A 16684-nucleotide genomic window follows, 5' to 3' on the forward strand; every position below is an offset into this window, starting at 1 on the left:
ACCAGGAACCGCTTCTGATTCGTTCTGTTCCAATAACCTGAGAAAAGTTTATGGACATGCCTTGCTGCCTGGACCTCAATTTCCACCAACCTGCATACTGTTTCGAATTTATAGCACTGCAGCTCCATAGTAATATAGGTAAAATTTACAGGCTGACTATCTGCTACTTCAGTGAAAGAAAATTAAGAGTTGATTTTATAACTGCACAACTGATATTTGCTTTCTGATACTTTGAGGAAGTATACAGTTTGGAGGCTTCAATTAAACTGCCAAAAGAGAAAAAGCAAATTGATTAACTCTTAAAATACAATTTATATTTTTTAGAAGGCTTTCCAGGAGGGAATTAGCTTTATACTCTTCTATGCAAACACTATTTGTGCAGCATATTATAAGTGTAATAGAAATGATATATCACCTCTGTTAGATTTATAACTTGTACAACAGTAGTGAATATTAGATTTTGGTCAAAATGTTTCTTTCTCTCTCTCTCTCTCTCTCACTTTCTCCCTCTCTGTGCAACAGAGTTTTTACAGGATTGCTGGAAAGAGGTTAAGTCTAGTATCCAATCTTACCTGAATCCTAGGAAGCCATTATCATTAAAGTATATTTCAAGGTAGCTATTGACTCCCACGAAGTTACTGCTTTGAGTTACAATCACAGTATCTTTTTTTAAAAAAATAGGAAACATATTTTGCAAAGAGTACTCAGTCAAATACTCTTCTTTAACTCTGACCAGATTTATGATGAACGCATATATTGCAGTTCTTTTACAACAACTCAAAGATAGACAAGACAGACATTCAGTATTTAAGAAGCCCGTCTCTTAAGACTCAGGCTATCCCAGGTTTGTTCCATGGTGTGTTTTGGGTTTTTTCAAAGCGTTTTATTTTCCACAGTGGAATCAGCTGAGGATAGAGTGTGAGCAGTGACTCTGGATTTCCTTTGCTTTTGTCAAACTGTGTCACAACCGTGAAGTTATTTTAACAGAGTTTATTTGCCTAGGCATTTCCTCTCTCTTGTAGTAGTGTAAGAGAAAGGGAAACAACATTTTAAACTGTAAGTACAGCTGAGTGGACTTGAGTGATTCTTCCAGCTCCTATCATAAGCAGACAGTTCAGTGATAAGTGTGTGGGCTTTTTTAAAGCCTTTAAAAAGTATTCATAAATCTCTTATTGGTTCTTTCATTTCAATTTTCCTCAAGCAACTGCAGTGGGAATTAGACAAGTTTGAAAATTCTAATGTCTTTCTTTCTTGGACCAGACCTCATTACTTCTATCATGGTTAACAGTGACTCAAACGGGGAAACTTGCAAATTCTTCAATATATTGTGTATCTGGTATAAAAAATCATTACCCAAAATACAATAGTTGATGCCATTAATATGTTTGGTGGGACTGTCCAATAAACTTCCTTCAAGTAACTCTAATGAATCCTCCTTCCTTGGTCAACCCTGCCCCCCTCCCCCCTTGGCCTTAGATCCTGCTCTTGCATAGCCATTCACACAGTGGCCAGGGCTTAAGCTCCAATACTGTATGAGAATGCAAACAAGCAGATTTCACAATCAGATGACATTGAGACTTACACTCACTGTGCCAGACTCTCTACTGACTGCTCTCTCATCTTGGGCCAGCCTAGGGATCTGAGAACCTGCTGCAGTTAGAACGAAGTCACCTGATTGCAAGGTTTCCCTCCTGTTTATTCTCAATAACAGAATAAACTCTGGGTGTCCACCTGCTCTCTCAGTCACCACCAGCCAGGGTTCCGTATCACTGTCCTGGTCAAAGAAGCATCCCCAAAGGGGTATATTTACCTCTTCCAGGAGAAATGCATGTAGATGAAAATGGACTATCGTCCTCTGCAGGCTTTCTATAACATCTCCATTTCCAGAGTCTCACATGTGCCTTAAACACTCTTCCTCTCCTAAGTTTAGGAGGACAAATTGATTATATAATACTACCTGGCATTTATGCATTAATCTCCTGACAGCAGAGCCTGTTCATAGATATTTTTCACTTGATCCTCATAACAACCCTCTGAAGGGAGAGGGAGTAATTATTATTATTATCATGATTTTAAAGATGAGTAAACTGAGACTCAGACATTTTAAATGACTTTTGCCCAAATCACCTATTGTCGGAAGCTGGGTCTGGTTCCTGTCTCCTGATTCTCTCTGTGCTCTTTTCATCCCCTCTAGGGTACAAATCTAAGTGAGCACACAAAAGCCAAAGTAGGATTTCTAACTATTCGGCAGAGTATGGCAGTGTAAGTGTAACACCCTGTCCATCCGATTCAGTGGATACATCTGTGCCTGGGCAGGAAAGGGGAGAGGAGGAGAGGGGAGAACTAAGGTAAGGTCAAGAACAACTGAACTAAAAGCTGTGGGAAAAGCAAGTTAGATCTAAGGAAGAACACCTGGTATGCAATATGTTAAACATGTATTCGTGGGATAAGTGATATTCATCACTTTGGGATGGAATAGGTTTAATCTTGCTTGGAGAGTTTAAAAGTTTTTTTTGCTTTTGCATAATACCTCACCAAAGTTGTATGCTGATCTTCTAGCCTATTCACTCTCATCTCCCAATTTATTTGAACATGAAATTCAAAGAGGTGCCACATATGAACAGACAGTTGTATACTAAACAAAGGTAACTTTTTGGTTCACTTTTTTTTTTCTTCCCCAATGAAGGCTTCTTTAAGAATTTGAAGTTAGGTACTTAGTTAAAAATACTATTCTTCCCTTGGTCATGAGAATGTCACTGGAGTACTAGTGCTAAGACTAATTTAGAGAACTGATATATAATGTCACAGATTCTGTAACATACATGGGAAACTGAGTCCCTTACTCTCCAGGAACTTGAAACTGGCCGCCTACTGCCCATACTCATCGGCCATTTTCATTGCTTCTTTCATGTTATCTATGTTACACACACACACACACACACACACACACACACACCCGGCCCATCACCACCACATACCACCACACACTATTTCACACTTTTCAGGCATTTTTATTTACTAGAGTTAAAGTAATGAACAAAAAGCAAATAAAAAATGTCAACCAAGTTTTGATAACGTTTTAAAATTACTTTGCTTTATATTTTTTCCATTTTGTAATATGTTTTATTTATCTAAATAATAAAATTAGAACACCTTTCCTTCCTTGTCTTATATTTTTATAACTGAGATACAAACTCTGGATGAATAGAAATTGAATTGAAAATGTTCACCAGCACTTACATTAGCATCAAGGAGAGCCTTGCAACAAGGTACCTGACTTTCATAAGAATACATTCAGAAGGGTCTTGCCAGCTGATGGGTCTTACTGGTATTGATTCAGACCACACTAGTCACCTTGGGCATGATATAGATATCCTAGACATTATGAGGCTTGGACTTAAAAAAAATCATCATTTTGTAATTTTGTTCACGTTTCTGAGAGAAAACACAGCCAATACTTAAATTTTCTAAGAGAAAAAAAAAATCCTGCCCATTCTTCTGAAATTTAAGTAGGCAGCCCTTGAAAGATCACTGGGAAAAGTCTGTATTTTCTCAGGTTTAACTAAATAATTTATGCATACTTTCACTTGGGCATGATGAAGCAATTTTAGCCTTTAAAACCCACAACTACTCAGGAGGGAAAAGGTCTGGTTCCTGCAACTTAAATAATTTAAACATCCAGGTGGAAATGCTTTCAGCATTTTCCCTTTTTGAGACAAAGGAAGAAGACTTCAGAATTTTGAGATACTAAGAATAAAGAATTGATAAAAGACCTAACCTCGGATGTATTTAACTTAGAATGGAAATCCTGCAATATTTTTTGAATGATGTGGACCAGAGTGAGGGGTGAGGTGAAATGTCTGCCTACCTGCTGTTTATAATAAATGAACACATAGAAAATAACATGTCGGCATAGCCCAAAGTCACACATATATGTACATACATATATAAATACCCACATATACAAATAAATATATCTATAAAAGCTAACATAACCCCATAGCCCACGCCAATCCAAGCCTAAGCATTTGGCAGCAATTAGAGTTTTAGAAGAAGCTGTGTTAAAATACATTATGCTTTAATCCCTGGCTTCCTGGGTTATATAAAATGTGTATATCTTTTGATATCTAACTAAGTAAATTAGGATGAATGAGAACAGAACAAAATGTCACTTCTGTAGGACATAGGACTGCAAAAAAGGATAGATGCAACTACTAAAATACTAGAGGAGGTTTTGAAATGCAGGTGTTGGGTATAATCGGCGCTCTGAGTCCCTGGCGTTTCTGCCTTATGTCAGATTTCAGAACTGCCATGGGGAAGTCGGCCTTCTCACCTGCAGGTCTGCAAGTGATATATTTGTAAAAGAACGTGCGACTTGGAACACAAGCCCTGTAGATTCAGAGCACAGTTCATAATCAGAAAGTTTTGAGGGTTAAAAAATTTCCTGCTGTCTTATAAACATACCCCCAAATGTATGTGGTACTTGGTGTTGTAATTTCTTTTGGGAGGGAAAAACACCCAACAATTCAGACATATAGCACCGCCGTGGGGTTTTCGTTTGTTTGTTTGTTTAATCTTTGTCATATCCAGATTTGATGGCTCATGTAAAGATGAAAGTCAGCTAAGGTACAAAATAAGGTAACAGATAGAGCTAAAGAGTTGGTTTCCTTTAGAGGTGAGTATGACAAAAATTATACAGGAAGGATAAAAAGAAATCTTGCTGGGCATGTATTCTTTAAAACGAGTAGGGGGGCTTCCCTGGTGGCGCAGTGGTTGAGAGTCCGCCTGCCGATGCAGGGGACGCGGGTTCGTGCTCCGGTCCAGGAAGCTCCCACATGCCGCAGAGCGGCTGGGGCCGTGAGCCATGGCCGCTGAGCCTGCGCGTCCGGAGCCTGTGCTCCGTAACGGGAGAGGCCACAACAGTGAGAGGCCCACGTACCGGGGAAAAAAAAAAAAAAAAAGAGTAGGGATTTCACTCCATTTTAGAAGAAAATAGGTCTTCCATGTTCATGAATTTCAACTCTCCAAAACTCTGGCCCTGTGCATTCTGGGCAGCAACACACTGGGTCTCCTAAAGAGAGATCCTGAAGAAAATACGAAGAAAGGTTACCCTCTGAGCCAACAGGAAATGTTAAGCTTGGCTAGGGCTGCATAAAAGAGGGTTGCTGAAACCAAACATCACGTCCAGAACAAGGTCGCTATGTTATGATGATTTCATTCTGAATGCGATGCTGGATTTGTTTTTGTTGCGGTGGTACGGGTGAGGGCCACCTAAGTGACGTAGATTAGGGCTGTGGAATGGGGAAGAGTGATATTACACCATGGACACATCAGTGCTGTTAAGGGATTCAAGAAACATTATTCTTGCTAGATTTAAAGAGCTTGAACATCAACAGCTAAGGTATGGAATGTGAAGGGTGGCCCAAAAAGAGATTGAAGTGGGGTGCGTAGTGGTTTTTCCTTTCCTTTTCTTTTCTTTTCTTTTTTTTCCTCTTTTTGGTCATCCATTGACTTTAATTAAGCCCAGCCAGCCTCTTAAGCATGGGAAACTTGGAGAACTTTTTTGTTTAAAGTGACCTTGTTCCCAGGGTTTTCCCTACAACTTTTCTCAGCTCTGTTGCAAGGATGAATATCCACATTCCTGCTCTGAATCTTAGAACAGGGCACCTGGCATAAACAGATAAAATTTAATCTCATCTGAGTATAATACTAAGAGTGCTTTTTTTTTTTAAAGAAAAAGAAACCTTTCTCCATAATCCTGCTAGTTATACTTCTTAACTGTATTATTTTAAGTCAATTAATTCAAATTTTAAAATAATGAAATTACTAGCAGAGACTCTAAACTTCTTTTAGTATATTAAATTGGGCAGATTGCTTCTCTCCTTCTAATTATGAATGTTGCAGTTACAAAAGAAACTGTCATTTTGATAGAGCAAAAGACAATCTGTCTGCCAAAAATGTCCAACCATAATTCTAAAAAAAAGTCATCGGCATCAAGAACATGCTACTTTGTTTGATGTACTGTCTTATTGGAAACCTAATTTGCTTTCAACCTCTGAGACAACACATAACATAAGTTTGTGTGACTAATTTTTCTTGGAAATATGAGTAATTAGAATTAGGGGCCGTTTTCATAGCAGGAATGGACAGGTTTTTTAAAAATTCAAAGTAAGTGCTAGAGTTATTTTCTTTGCTTTTTTTTTTTTTTTTATAGCACTCCTAAAACCCAGTAGAGGGGGGATGCTGAGCTCTGTACTGGATAATGTGAGACCCCATGTAAATTGTGAGTGATTGCAAAGTACGAAAAGGTTTATTACCTAAGGTGAGCCCTCCCAGAGCTCCAGGAGTATAAAAGCATTAAGCGTATGTTCTAACAAAGTCATAAAAATCAATAAACAGGAACCCCCCACCTGTGCAATGGCCCCAGTGCTAAGTTTTATACATGTAGTAATAGTGCATATCAATTTTCACCACCCTTCCTACGCTAGCTATCACAGGGCCTACCACCACTGGAGGGACGGCAAAAGCCGCACCATTCATCCATCCCACGGAGTTGTCTACATGCCAGGCCCATTGCATCATTGTCAGTTTTATTCTATCTGCAACTGGACAAGGCTGCAGCCCTAGCTTCTATACACCCACTCAGTACCGCAACAATCGCAAACTGTGTGCCTCTGTTTAAAGAGTTTACAAGTCCTCCTGAAAGAGAAACAGAATCGTTGCATATGAATGCCCCGGACCCCGGAGGATCACACAATGGAAAGGGGAAAGACACGTCGCTGCCACCGATATGTGACCTTGTCCAACTGCTGCAGTCTCGGGCTTACCCACCAAGGTTTACAAAATCATCACGCATTCTCAAGAAGCATCCAGATGACCAGGTTTCTACAGCAACTAGTTGTAATCTGCGCGCCCCTACATAGCCAAAAGATTCTGAAAGCACGGGTCACCATTTTAGCAGATGCCCGGTAACATACGCTAAAAATGAGGCCCTAAATATGCAGCATTTTCACCAGGTTACAGAAATAACTACTAACATCACACTTATTTCATAATTAAAGGAAATCCTCCCACCCCACCTCCCCATTTTTACCAACAAGGCAGAAAATATGACTGAACCTGTAACCTTTGTACCACATCCACTCTTCCCCAACCATTGCTCTGTGTGATATGGGGTGGGAGGCACAGGCTTATTAAAATCCCAGCCACTCGTTGGTAAAGAGGTCCAATAACGCTAGGGGAAATACTTCATCTGGGGCTTTCTGGAAAAGAAAGAAAGAATAAAAGGGGAAAAAAAGCTTCGTTTTAATTCTAATCCAAAGGTAACTCCTCTGTAGTAACGAGGAACATTTGAGAAGAGAGCCTTCATTCAGACCCAGGACTTGGGTGAATTTTTTTCTTTCTTGCAAATGGCTCTATTGGCCATAGTTTTAATAGGCCTGACAAACAAAACGTGACCCTTGGTGATGACTACTCTTCTCCCCTCCCCAGCAGAAAACAAAACCAAACCAAAAAAACCAGGAGTTTTATCTGTCTGAGGTTGCCTTTGATAGCGCTCACAGCACGGAAGTGCCACTCACGGGTACTTAAAGCTGCGTCATTTAGGAGCATAAAAATAGAATAAAGTTGTGCAGCAAATGAGAAATTATGACATAACTCAAGTTCTGTGGCATGAAACAGGCAAAATGAGCCATCTAACTGTTTTCCAGAACCCCAAAAATAAAGAAAATGGAAAATGCAACTCTAGCGTGATTTCCATGAAGGTGTGTGCTAACTTCAATGCCATCCGCGAGAAGAGTTGTTATGGACATTATGAGAAAATTAAACATTTCTAGCAATGCAAAGAAAGTGAAGTGCTGCAGTTGTGAACATCTGGCACACAATAGATAATTTAAGGGAAAGTGACCCTCATGTATAATTTTTAACTGAAGAACTGTCAGGCCCCATTAGTTCCAATAGGGCCTGCCAGGTCCAAGATCGGTTTTTTGGAGTATTGTATTAGCGTAGTTTCTGAAAGAGCAGCGTGAAAACATAATATGGGGATTCAGTAAATTTAGTGTTTTTAAAAATTGTACACATTACTTGTTATACTGACATCGATGCTCTCCGCCTCTGTGTTCAGAATGAAAGGCCCAACAGGGTAGCAACTGCCATGGTAAACAATTCGTGAAAAAGCCCTTCTGAGCAGTTGTACTATGTTCAAAAGTAACCCCCAAAAGTTAAACGGGAGAGCCAAATGGTGGCTATCGTGCTGATTATTCACTGTGGTACTGAATGCTTATGACTCAAAGGCCTTGAAGGAAATAGGGCAAGGAGCAGAAAAGCCATATTACACCCATTCAACTGAAGTTCTTGTTAGGAAGTATGGAAATTCCCAGACGGTATGTGAAGGAGGTGACACAATCTTCTTGGGAAACAGAACATGTATGCTTCAAAAGTAATGGCCTAAGTAAGTCATAGGGAAAAAAAAAAAAGAGGTCACCTCTTCTCCTTCAAGTTGGCCATTCAACTAAGCAAATACATGTTAAAGCTCTCTTCTCACCAGGGTTATCTAAATTAAACACGTGGTAAAACGACAACAATGTACAAGCGGCATGTGATGGTTACAAGTAGTGCCATCTTCCTTGAAGGCAAGGGTTCACGGCAGGGTAAAGGAGAGAGTGAATAGTCAGGGAACTCATGGAGAAAAAGGGGTGATGGAGCTGGTAGGTATACAAAATACTTAGCTCAGTTCGTGGGGGCTTATGTTTAACATCTGGTGAACGCACCATACTTAATTTTGTTGTGTGAAGTGCAGTTTAAAATCGTGTTTGCCTTATCTCTCTATCCTTAGGGGAATCAGCGTGATACTGTGTCGTTGGTATTCTTTGGTATAAATGTTTCGAGGAAATTTCAGGCACTTCCGTCCCAAATTAATGGGATTCTTGGCATCCTCTCTCCCTTTTAATGTTGCACTGATGTGGAATTAATCTCTCTATTTAGGTGGTTTGTCTTTGATACAAATATTAAATAATCAAGTCAACATCTTTATATATTTAAATCTACCATTTTGTTATTTAGAGAGGCAACTATTCACTTCCATAATTATAGCCACTTAAAGTCTACTAATTAGATAACGCAACTGGGCTCTACAGGTATTATAGAATATTCTTTACTAGACACTATAGTACAAACAATCATTAGCTCAGCTATAAAAGGGTTTAAATACTAATGTATTTTTTAATTTGCTTTATGACCTAAACAAGCAATCCATGTACATTAATAGGCATAATTGTTTTGTTGGCATCTGTCCATTCATTTGATCCACCTTGACAGCTCCGGCCAACACACCAGCAAAACTCAGTAACCACAACACACTAGGAGGAACCATTAGTGACATCCTCTCAGAAACGTATCGTGAGTTCAATTATTCTGATACTGGGAGATGGAAGTCTCCGTAGCTTGCCATAGTACCCCTTACAGATGTTCCAGACAAGGAGTTTGACAGATAGTTCCACCTCAAACACCACTTTCAAGTGGCCATAAAACAAGCCTTAATGAGGTGATAAATGTGTTTACCTTTGATTAGGTGAGCCACTCGATAAGATAACATGGAGGACCACTTTCCAAGAGTCAATATGTAGAGAAACTGCTGGCCACTACCATTCTATTGGGATTCCAGAGGTGGGCACAGCCGCAACAGGGACACCTCGCTCCTCCAACACACCTTTCCGTTGGAGAGTCTGGTTTTGCCAGTGGAAAGAGCAACATGTGTAAGAAATTTTTGCTTCACCTGTGGACTCCAACAGTTCTTAGAAAACCCATTCTTGGATTCTAAGACTCTGTGTTATTACTCAACTCGACCACAGCTCTCCCCATGGTATAATACAACTGCGTTCTTGTGTGTCTGTTTCTGTGCGTGGGGGCTGAGAGTTTGTTTCCATCATCTTTGTATCCTCTGACGTTAGGACTGTGCCTGGGCCCATGGGTGACAGTAACTGGTATCTTGTGGACGCATGAATTTTGTTGTTGCTGTTGTTTTTTAGAGACACTAGAGCCATGTTTCCTAATTCCAGAGATCTTGCTTACGTGGTAAGAATCTTACATCCAGTCTCAGGTATATAAATTTTGATACTGTACTGCCTTTTTTGCCAGGTAGGGCAGTAAGCACCCACCAAGAGCACGGTCTAGTAACACACTCTCTCCTCGTTTCAGTTGCCCTTCCTGCACGGTGACTTTGGCATAATCACCGCAAAGGGACTGTGGTCTGACTTCACAGGAGGAGACTGTTATCATTTGGTCCTTGACAACTTCCGCAAACAGTTACTCTTAGCCTAACAAGCAAACATTTAGCTGATAAAATTGGAAGGAAAAATAAGGCCAAAATGGCAGCCTCACCACACAACTTGCGTGCGTTCTAAAATAAAGGAAATATGAATAAAAGGTAACTTACTCAGTGTCACTCGTACATATTTATAGTTTAAAATTTAGTCAAAGTTTCTGTCCTGAGGTTGCACCTACAGGAAGCCAGATGTGCCTTCTGCCTGTGACCTAAGACAAGCCTAGAGCAACAACTAGATAATTTCTCGCTCACCCTCTACACCGTGATTGCGGCGGCTTTCTGAGGTGAGAGAAACTGACAGCACTAACTCTCCAGGGCAGAACTTTCCAGTCAAGTGGATCAACGGACTGAAAATCTCTTATGAATAGTCATTAGGCCTTCATTACAAACCCCTCAAAACCCAGTTCTCTTTTCGCAACCAAATGCCTTTTGTCATCTTCACAAGGTGCATCATTTAATTACCAATTGATTTCTTTATATATGACAACATGTCAGATAGCAAAATACAGTGTATCTCCCTTAGGGGGAGAAGTCTGTTAACTATCAGTATGCCAGATTACGGAATTATCTGAAAAACAAGCACCCTGCATACTGTTTCTTCAATTTAGCTACTTTTCCTAACATCTGAGTTTCTCTCTTTTTGTTGTAAAAAGCCAATAAAGGGAAAGCTAATGAGAATCCTAATGGAGTCCTCCCATACCCCGAAACACTTTCAAATGAGTGACAATACATTTTAAGCTTTCTCTATGTGAAAAATGAATACTCCACAACATATAGGGAATGTAGAGTGAATTCCAAAATACAACTATATACAGAACCGCCACAGCCCATCTTTCTACATAAAAAAAAAAAAAGTCAAACAATTGTTCTCGTTATCCCAAGGATTTCCTCAGCTTCTGACTTAGCTAATGCACTGAATCTTCTGCTGCGCTACTGCTGTAGTATTGTATTAATAAGCTGAATAATAAGAGAATTTCAAAAATGTACAGGACTATTATACGGCAACAATAAAACCTCAAACGGAGTAAACCAGGGCAGTGCTGAAGGTAGGCGTCAGAAAATAATGAAAGCAGTGTTGCAGCAATGCACTCCATTGTGTGGTGGTGTAAATGCCTGCTTCTTTCATACACAGAAGCCACATTACATGAGTCCGAAATGTTCTCAGAGCGTCACTGTGCCTGGTTGTGCTAGAACCTGGCACCGACGGGCACTGAAAGCTGACATTATACTGTAGGATGTGCTGCAGGTGTGCAGGCCTGGGAACGTGCTCTAATTACATATTTTCCTGCCGCGCAACAATTAAGGTCGCCGAAATAATTGCCACTTTCTTAATCCCTCTCTAACAAGACTGACATAAGGAATGGTTTATTTCTCTCTGGTTGTTTTGAAAGTGTTCTTCGAGATTTTGGTTTTCTATGGAACTGCATAAAACTAATTCTTATGTTCAGATGTGTGATTATACCCATTGTTTAAAAAAAAAAAAAAGCCTGCCTTTGAACTGTAGTAAAACTAAAATAATAAAGAAAAGTGAATTGTATAACTTGGTAGGTGGTTTAAACAATTTTCCTCTTAAAGAAGGTAAATTTTTCTTTTAAGACCCTACGTTTCTACTCTCTGAACTGTTCAAATCACACGGGATGCTAAAATAGCTGACCGCAAGAAAACGCAGACAAAATAGGTGTCTTCACTCGTTTAGCGCTGGTTCTTAACCTTTTGGGAGGTGATAGAGCCTTTTAAAAATCTGATTAAATGTATGGACCCACTGACCCCAAAATGCATCAATGTGCAAAATGTTGCATGCAATTTCTGCTAGTGTACAGACCCCTTAAAATTCCATTAATGAATTACAGGGAAAGAACCCCAGTCAACTAACAAATACTGCACTTATTTATACACTTCCCTTCATTCACCCATCCTTGCATCCTCTAAGCTATCTGACCACCACATGAAGGATACAGTATCTACCACGGGCATCAGGAACCAAGTTTGTGGGAGTTATACTCTTAGCTAAAACCCATTTATTTCGTTATCATTAGTTGTCAATTTCCCATTTTAGTTGGGCTAATTGGGCAGAGCTGAATCATGTAGCGAATTTTGAGCCAGCTTACTCACTCTTGCCTCCTTTGCTACAAATCAGAAGATGGCAGTGCGAGCTGATTGAGTACTTAGCAGACAAACTGAAGTTATGTCAAGCGCATTACGATTTCACACAGGCTGAATGGTAGGGGCAGCAGATGTAACTAATGGGGTTAGAGAGAGGAGAAGCTCGAGTGGAGAGAGAGGGGATGGAAGGGAAACAAAAGTGATTGTATCGGTAATTGAGACTTCAAAGGGGAGCAGTTGGGAAGATTTGGGGGGGGGTAGATCTGGCAAATGGAAAAAAGAGGCACATCTGCCTATAGAGTGGCTGATACAGGAGAGAGGCAAGGCCTGTGAGGAGAAAAAGCAAAGGAGGAGAATCAAAGGCAAGGAAATGTACAGCTGCACAAGAAAGGAAGCCTGATTCTATTTGTGGAGGCCACACAATGCCTCATGTGGTTGGAACTGTCCCAAATTGTCCTGCTCTGAGTGTCCCGTCCATGAGACATCTTGCTAAGTTGGAGACCAAAAGTAATTGTAATGATTTCATCTGGATGTTTGAAAATAAAACAAAATCATCCTGATGTTTGAAAAATCCTTCATTACAAGACTGGTGTGTGGTTTAAATATTAAATGCTCCTCCCACCCTCTACCCCCCAACTTTCTTTCTTATGTGTTGGATGTTTCAAAACAGTGTTTGGTCAAAAAGGAGCTCTGGTCAAAAAGGAGCTCTTTTAGTGGACAAATAAAATGGGAGTTCTATGGATAAAAGTGAGGAACAGGCATGCTGTTTCTCTTCTTTCACGAGACAAATGAGATACTTTGGTTCTTACTTGGAGGTGGATGCTTGAATCTCAGTGGTAGAGTGTGTGTGTGTGTGTGTGTGTGTGTGTGTGTTACTGACAGTACAACAGGGAGTGAGGAGAGAAGGACAAGAACCAAATCCTTAAAGCAACATCAAGAAGGAGTGCAGGGGCCAGACCTGGGCTGTACCACTAAAAATTACATCATATAATTGGGGTGCTGTTTCCACCAGCGGACAACTCCTGTCCTTACTCACATGGTGAATGCCACTCATTCTTTTTTTTTTTTTTTTTTTTTTTTTTAGCCACCAGGGAAGCCCCACTCATTCTTTTTTAAGGCCAGCTCAAGAAAGAAAGTGTATCCTCTTTACAGCTGTGCTGACCTGTTTAAGGAGAAGGCAGCTCAGTCCCTCCTTGTGCATAAAGGGCATCAAGGACTTACCTTGGTCAATACTCGATTCATTCTATCAGTCACTCAACAAACATGGCTTTCTTGAATATGTATTGAATATTAAATATTTATCGAATATTGAATTTCTGAATAGTTACAATGTGTCAGGCTCTGACCCTGCCAAGCTGTTCTTTCTGACAATGATTCTTTTTTTTTTTTTTTTTTTTTTTTTTTTTTTGGCGGTACGCGGGCCTCTCACTGCTGTGGCCTCTCCCGTTGCGGAGCACAGGCTCCGGACGCGCAGGCTCAGCAGCCATGGGTCACGGGCCAGCCACTCCGCGGCATGTGGGATCTTCCCGGACTGGGGCACGAACCCGCGTCCCCTGCATCGGCAGGCGGACTCTCAACCACTGCGCCACCAGGGAAGCCCTGACAGTGATTCTTGAGGCTTAGTGAGGACTCACCTTTGGACCCTCGATGCTAAAGCAGTACCTGGCACCTGGTAAAGTAGCTACTATTTGTTAAGTACAATAATGAATTCACTGAATATAAAATAACTTCCCTGTCAGCAGGTTTATGCTAAAATGCTTCAAATAGGTGTAAGTTTTAAAAAAATGTTTTTCTCATATAGAAGTGTACTCATTGTCGAAATAAGTTTTTAAAGTGTGGCAGTTCAGCTCCTGGTCTTAAAATCACAATCATAGTATAGGTAGCTTTTTCCTGGGCACGACCCATACACCAACTAACATACAGCCGTGCACAGGGCATGCTAAGTAGATGTTTGTGGATTCATTTTTCATGGATATAAATGCCATTGGTCAGTCCTGAGCATCTCACAAACACTAGCGAGACTCTCTAGTCTGCTGACCTCGTGTGTGAGTGCCTACAGACTCCCTATCAGACATTATTCAGGCAATTCTACATCTACCCCAATAGCAGGCTTTTTTTCTAACCCAATTTCCTTGACCTGTGTTTTCCTTCTAACCAGACTTCAGAGACAAAGGCAGAGCAGTAAATCATTTTCTTAGAAAAACACCATCGGGCTATTTCGGTCATTTGGGCTGTTATTTATATGCCATACCTGAGAAGTTATTCTGAGATGGTGTAGCTCACTAAATTCTTTTTTCCTCATTATCATTATTGCTTCAAAATGATCACTAATTTGCTCTTTGGCTTTCTAAGCGGGAAACATCAAAGAAAGGAAAGTTCTCCCTAATTTAACTTTTCTTGAAAGGTAACTGATTTACAAACAAATTACTTGTGCCTTGTAAGGAAGAGCCAAACCTGTCTGCTCATTTGTTACATTTTCAGGGGCTACAGTGTGGAAATGAAGCCCTAAGAAGGTCCTGTGTGATCCACAAACAACTTCACGGTATATTACACGTGCATCAGATACAGAGACCAAACCCTCTGAGTGGCAAGCAACCTGCCATGCAGAAGCCTTGCTTGGCAATGCCTTAAACAGCTTATTTAAATTGCAAACTTTCCAGCTGCCACTTACAGGTGATTTTGGAAGTTCAATGTATAAACTAAACAGCTTCATCTCCAGTCTTTGTTTCTTAAATCATACATACATCTTCTTTGAAAGGTACTATTTCATCTCTCTCTTAAATGCTAATCACCTTTGCTAAGAAATGGCCTTACAGAGTAAAAATGTATCTAAAACATGCATGAAGCTTAAACAAATATTCCAGCTTGAGGGCAAATAACGTTAGAGACATGGCTAGGAATTTCCAGGATGAAGTTTTGCCTTGAAGAGAAATCACATGAGAAGCATTTGTGAAGTCATAACTTTATAGTGTAAGATGATCAAAGCCAAGTATTAATACTTTTTTTATCAGCTCACCTTCTAAACAATATTTCAGTAGATTTCCTTTCACACAGTGATATTTGTAATAAATGTTCTGCCTTTGTTTTAAAGTCAGTCTGTAGAAAGATGACATCAGCTTAGCAAACAATAAAGTGCCTGTAATATTGTCTCCAGAGGGCTGTTACATTTACTTTGTAGCAGTAAAATTCAATTTTCAAAAAACACTACATGAATGATGTTAGGTTATTAACCCTATCACCGCCGTAAAAATATTATCATTGTGTGCAGAATGTAGGTCACTTTCTAGAAGCCCTAAGTTGCTTTTTTTGGTTAAATAATCCATTTAAGCTTCTTTTCTCTTCTATAGCCTGGGTTGTGTCCCTTCCTTTGGGGAAAAAATATTCCAGAATTTAGTCAGCAGGCTGGAACAAGACCCCTACACTTTTTCATTCTGAGGCTCTTTTCCTTTGTTGCCACAATGTTACACCTCTCAGTTGGAAGTAACCCTCTGCATTAACTTTTTACCAAAACCTGTCGTTCTCGAATTTAAAATCAGTATATCTTGCCAGGCTTTCCAACTGGCAGAGTCGTAACTCTCACACGTTTCAGTTCTAGAACAAAAAGAAAACGAGGATGGGTCCCATTGCAAAGCCTGCAACACTCGCATTTCAAGACCTTGAACACAAACACTTTAAAAACGTGGACCTGAAAGTGTCTCCCCTGCTATGCGCGAGTGAAAACTATATGTATCTGATGGAAGCAATGAAATCTTTCATGTTTAGAAAGAATCTTTATCGACAGCACATCGGCATGCAAAGAGTTAACCAGTTAAACTTCTACAAACGCCCACAGTAACTTTCCAAAAGCTGACAATAAGTAAAAGAAGTGCTGGTTATCCATTTTTTAAAGGGATGAGATTGGTTTTAGAAGAAAGGGAAAGAGGATCAAACACCTCAATGCAACAAAAGGTTGTGTCAGAAGGCCCTCAATCACAAACCTCCTTCAACAACAGATATTCCAACCTTCCAGAGCAGTTACCCAGGCAGCACGGCTAAAAAGTTCCCTGACATGAAAAGAACAAAAACCAAAGGGACAGAGGTAGTTATTGTCATGCACGCTCCTCTCCCTCTCTTTCTCTCTCTTTTTCTCTCTCTCTTTTTTTTTTTTTTTTTTTTTGGCTTGGGCTTTTCCCTCCCCCACAAAACTTTTGCATAAGCTGTTAGAGAAAAGTGCTGGTCTGGCTCACAGAAAAGAAATCCCCTATTTGTAAGCTACCTCCT

General features: G+C 40.1%; 1 protein-coding gene across 1 annotated transcript in view; it reads right to left on the bottom strand.

Moving 5' to 3' along the window:
- ZEB2 (zinc finger E-box binding homeobox 2) overlaps positions 1 to 10275 on the bottom strand; it is a 73473-nt gene extending 63198 nt beyond the window's left edge. Inside the window, exon 1 of the mRNA XM_024744091.1 lies at positions 10155 to 10275. Coding sequence (XP_024599859.1) covers positions 10155 to 10275 — 121 coding nt within the window. The remainder of the gene's footprint in view (positions 1 to 10154) is intronic.
- Between the last annotated feature and the right edge of the window lie 6409 nt (positions 10276 to 16684).

This window comes from Neophocaena asiaeorientalis, unplaced genomic scaffold, assembly GCF_003031525.2.
Source record: "Neophocaena asiaeorientalis asiaeorientalis breed wild unplaced genomic scaffold, Neophocaena_asiaeorientalis_V1.1 scaffold11, whole genome shotgun sequence".
NCBI classification, from domain to species: domain Eukaryota; kingdom Metazoa; phylum Chordata; class Mammalia; order Artiodactyla; family Phocoenidae; genus Neophocaena; species Neophocaena asiaeorientalis.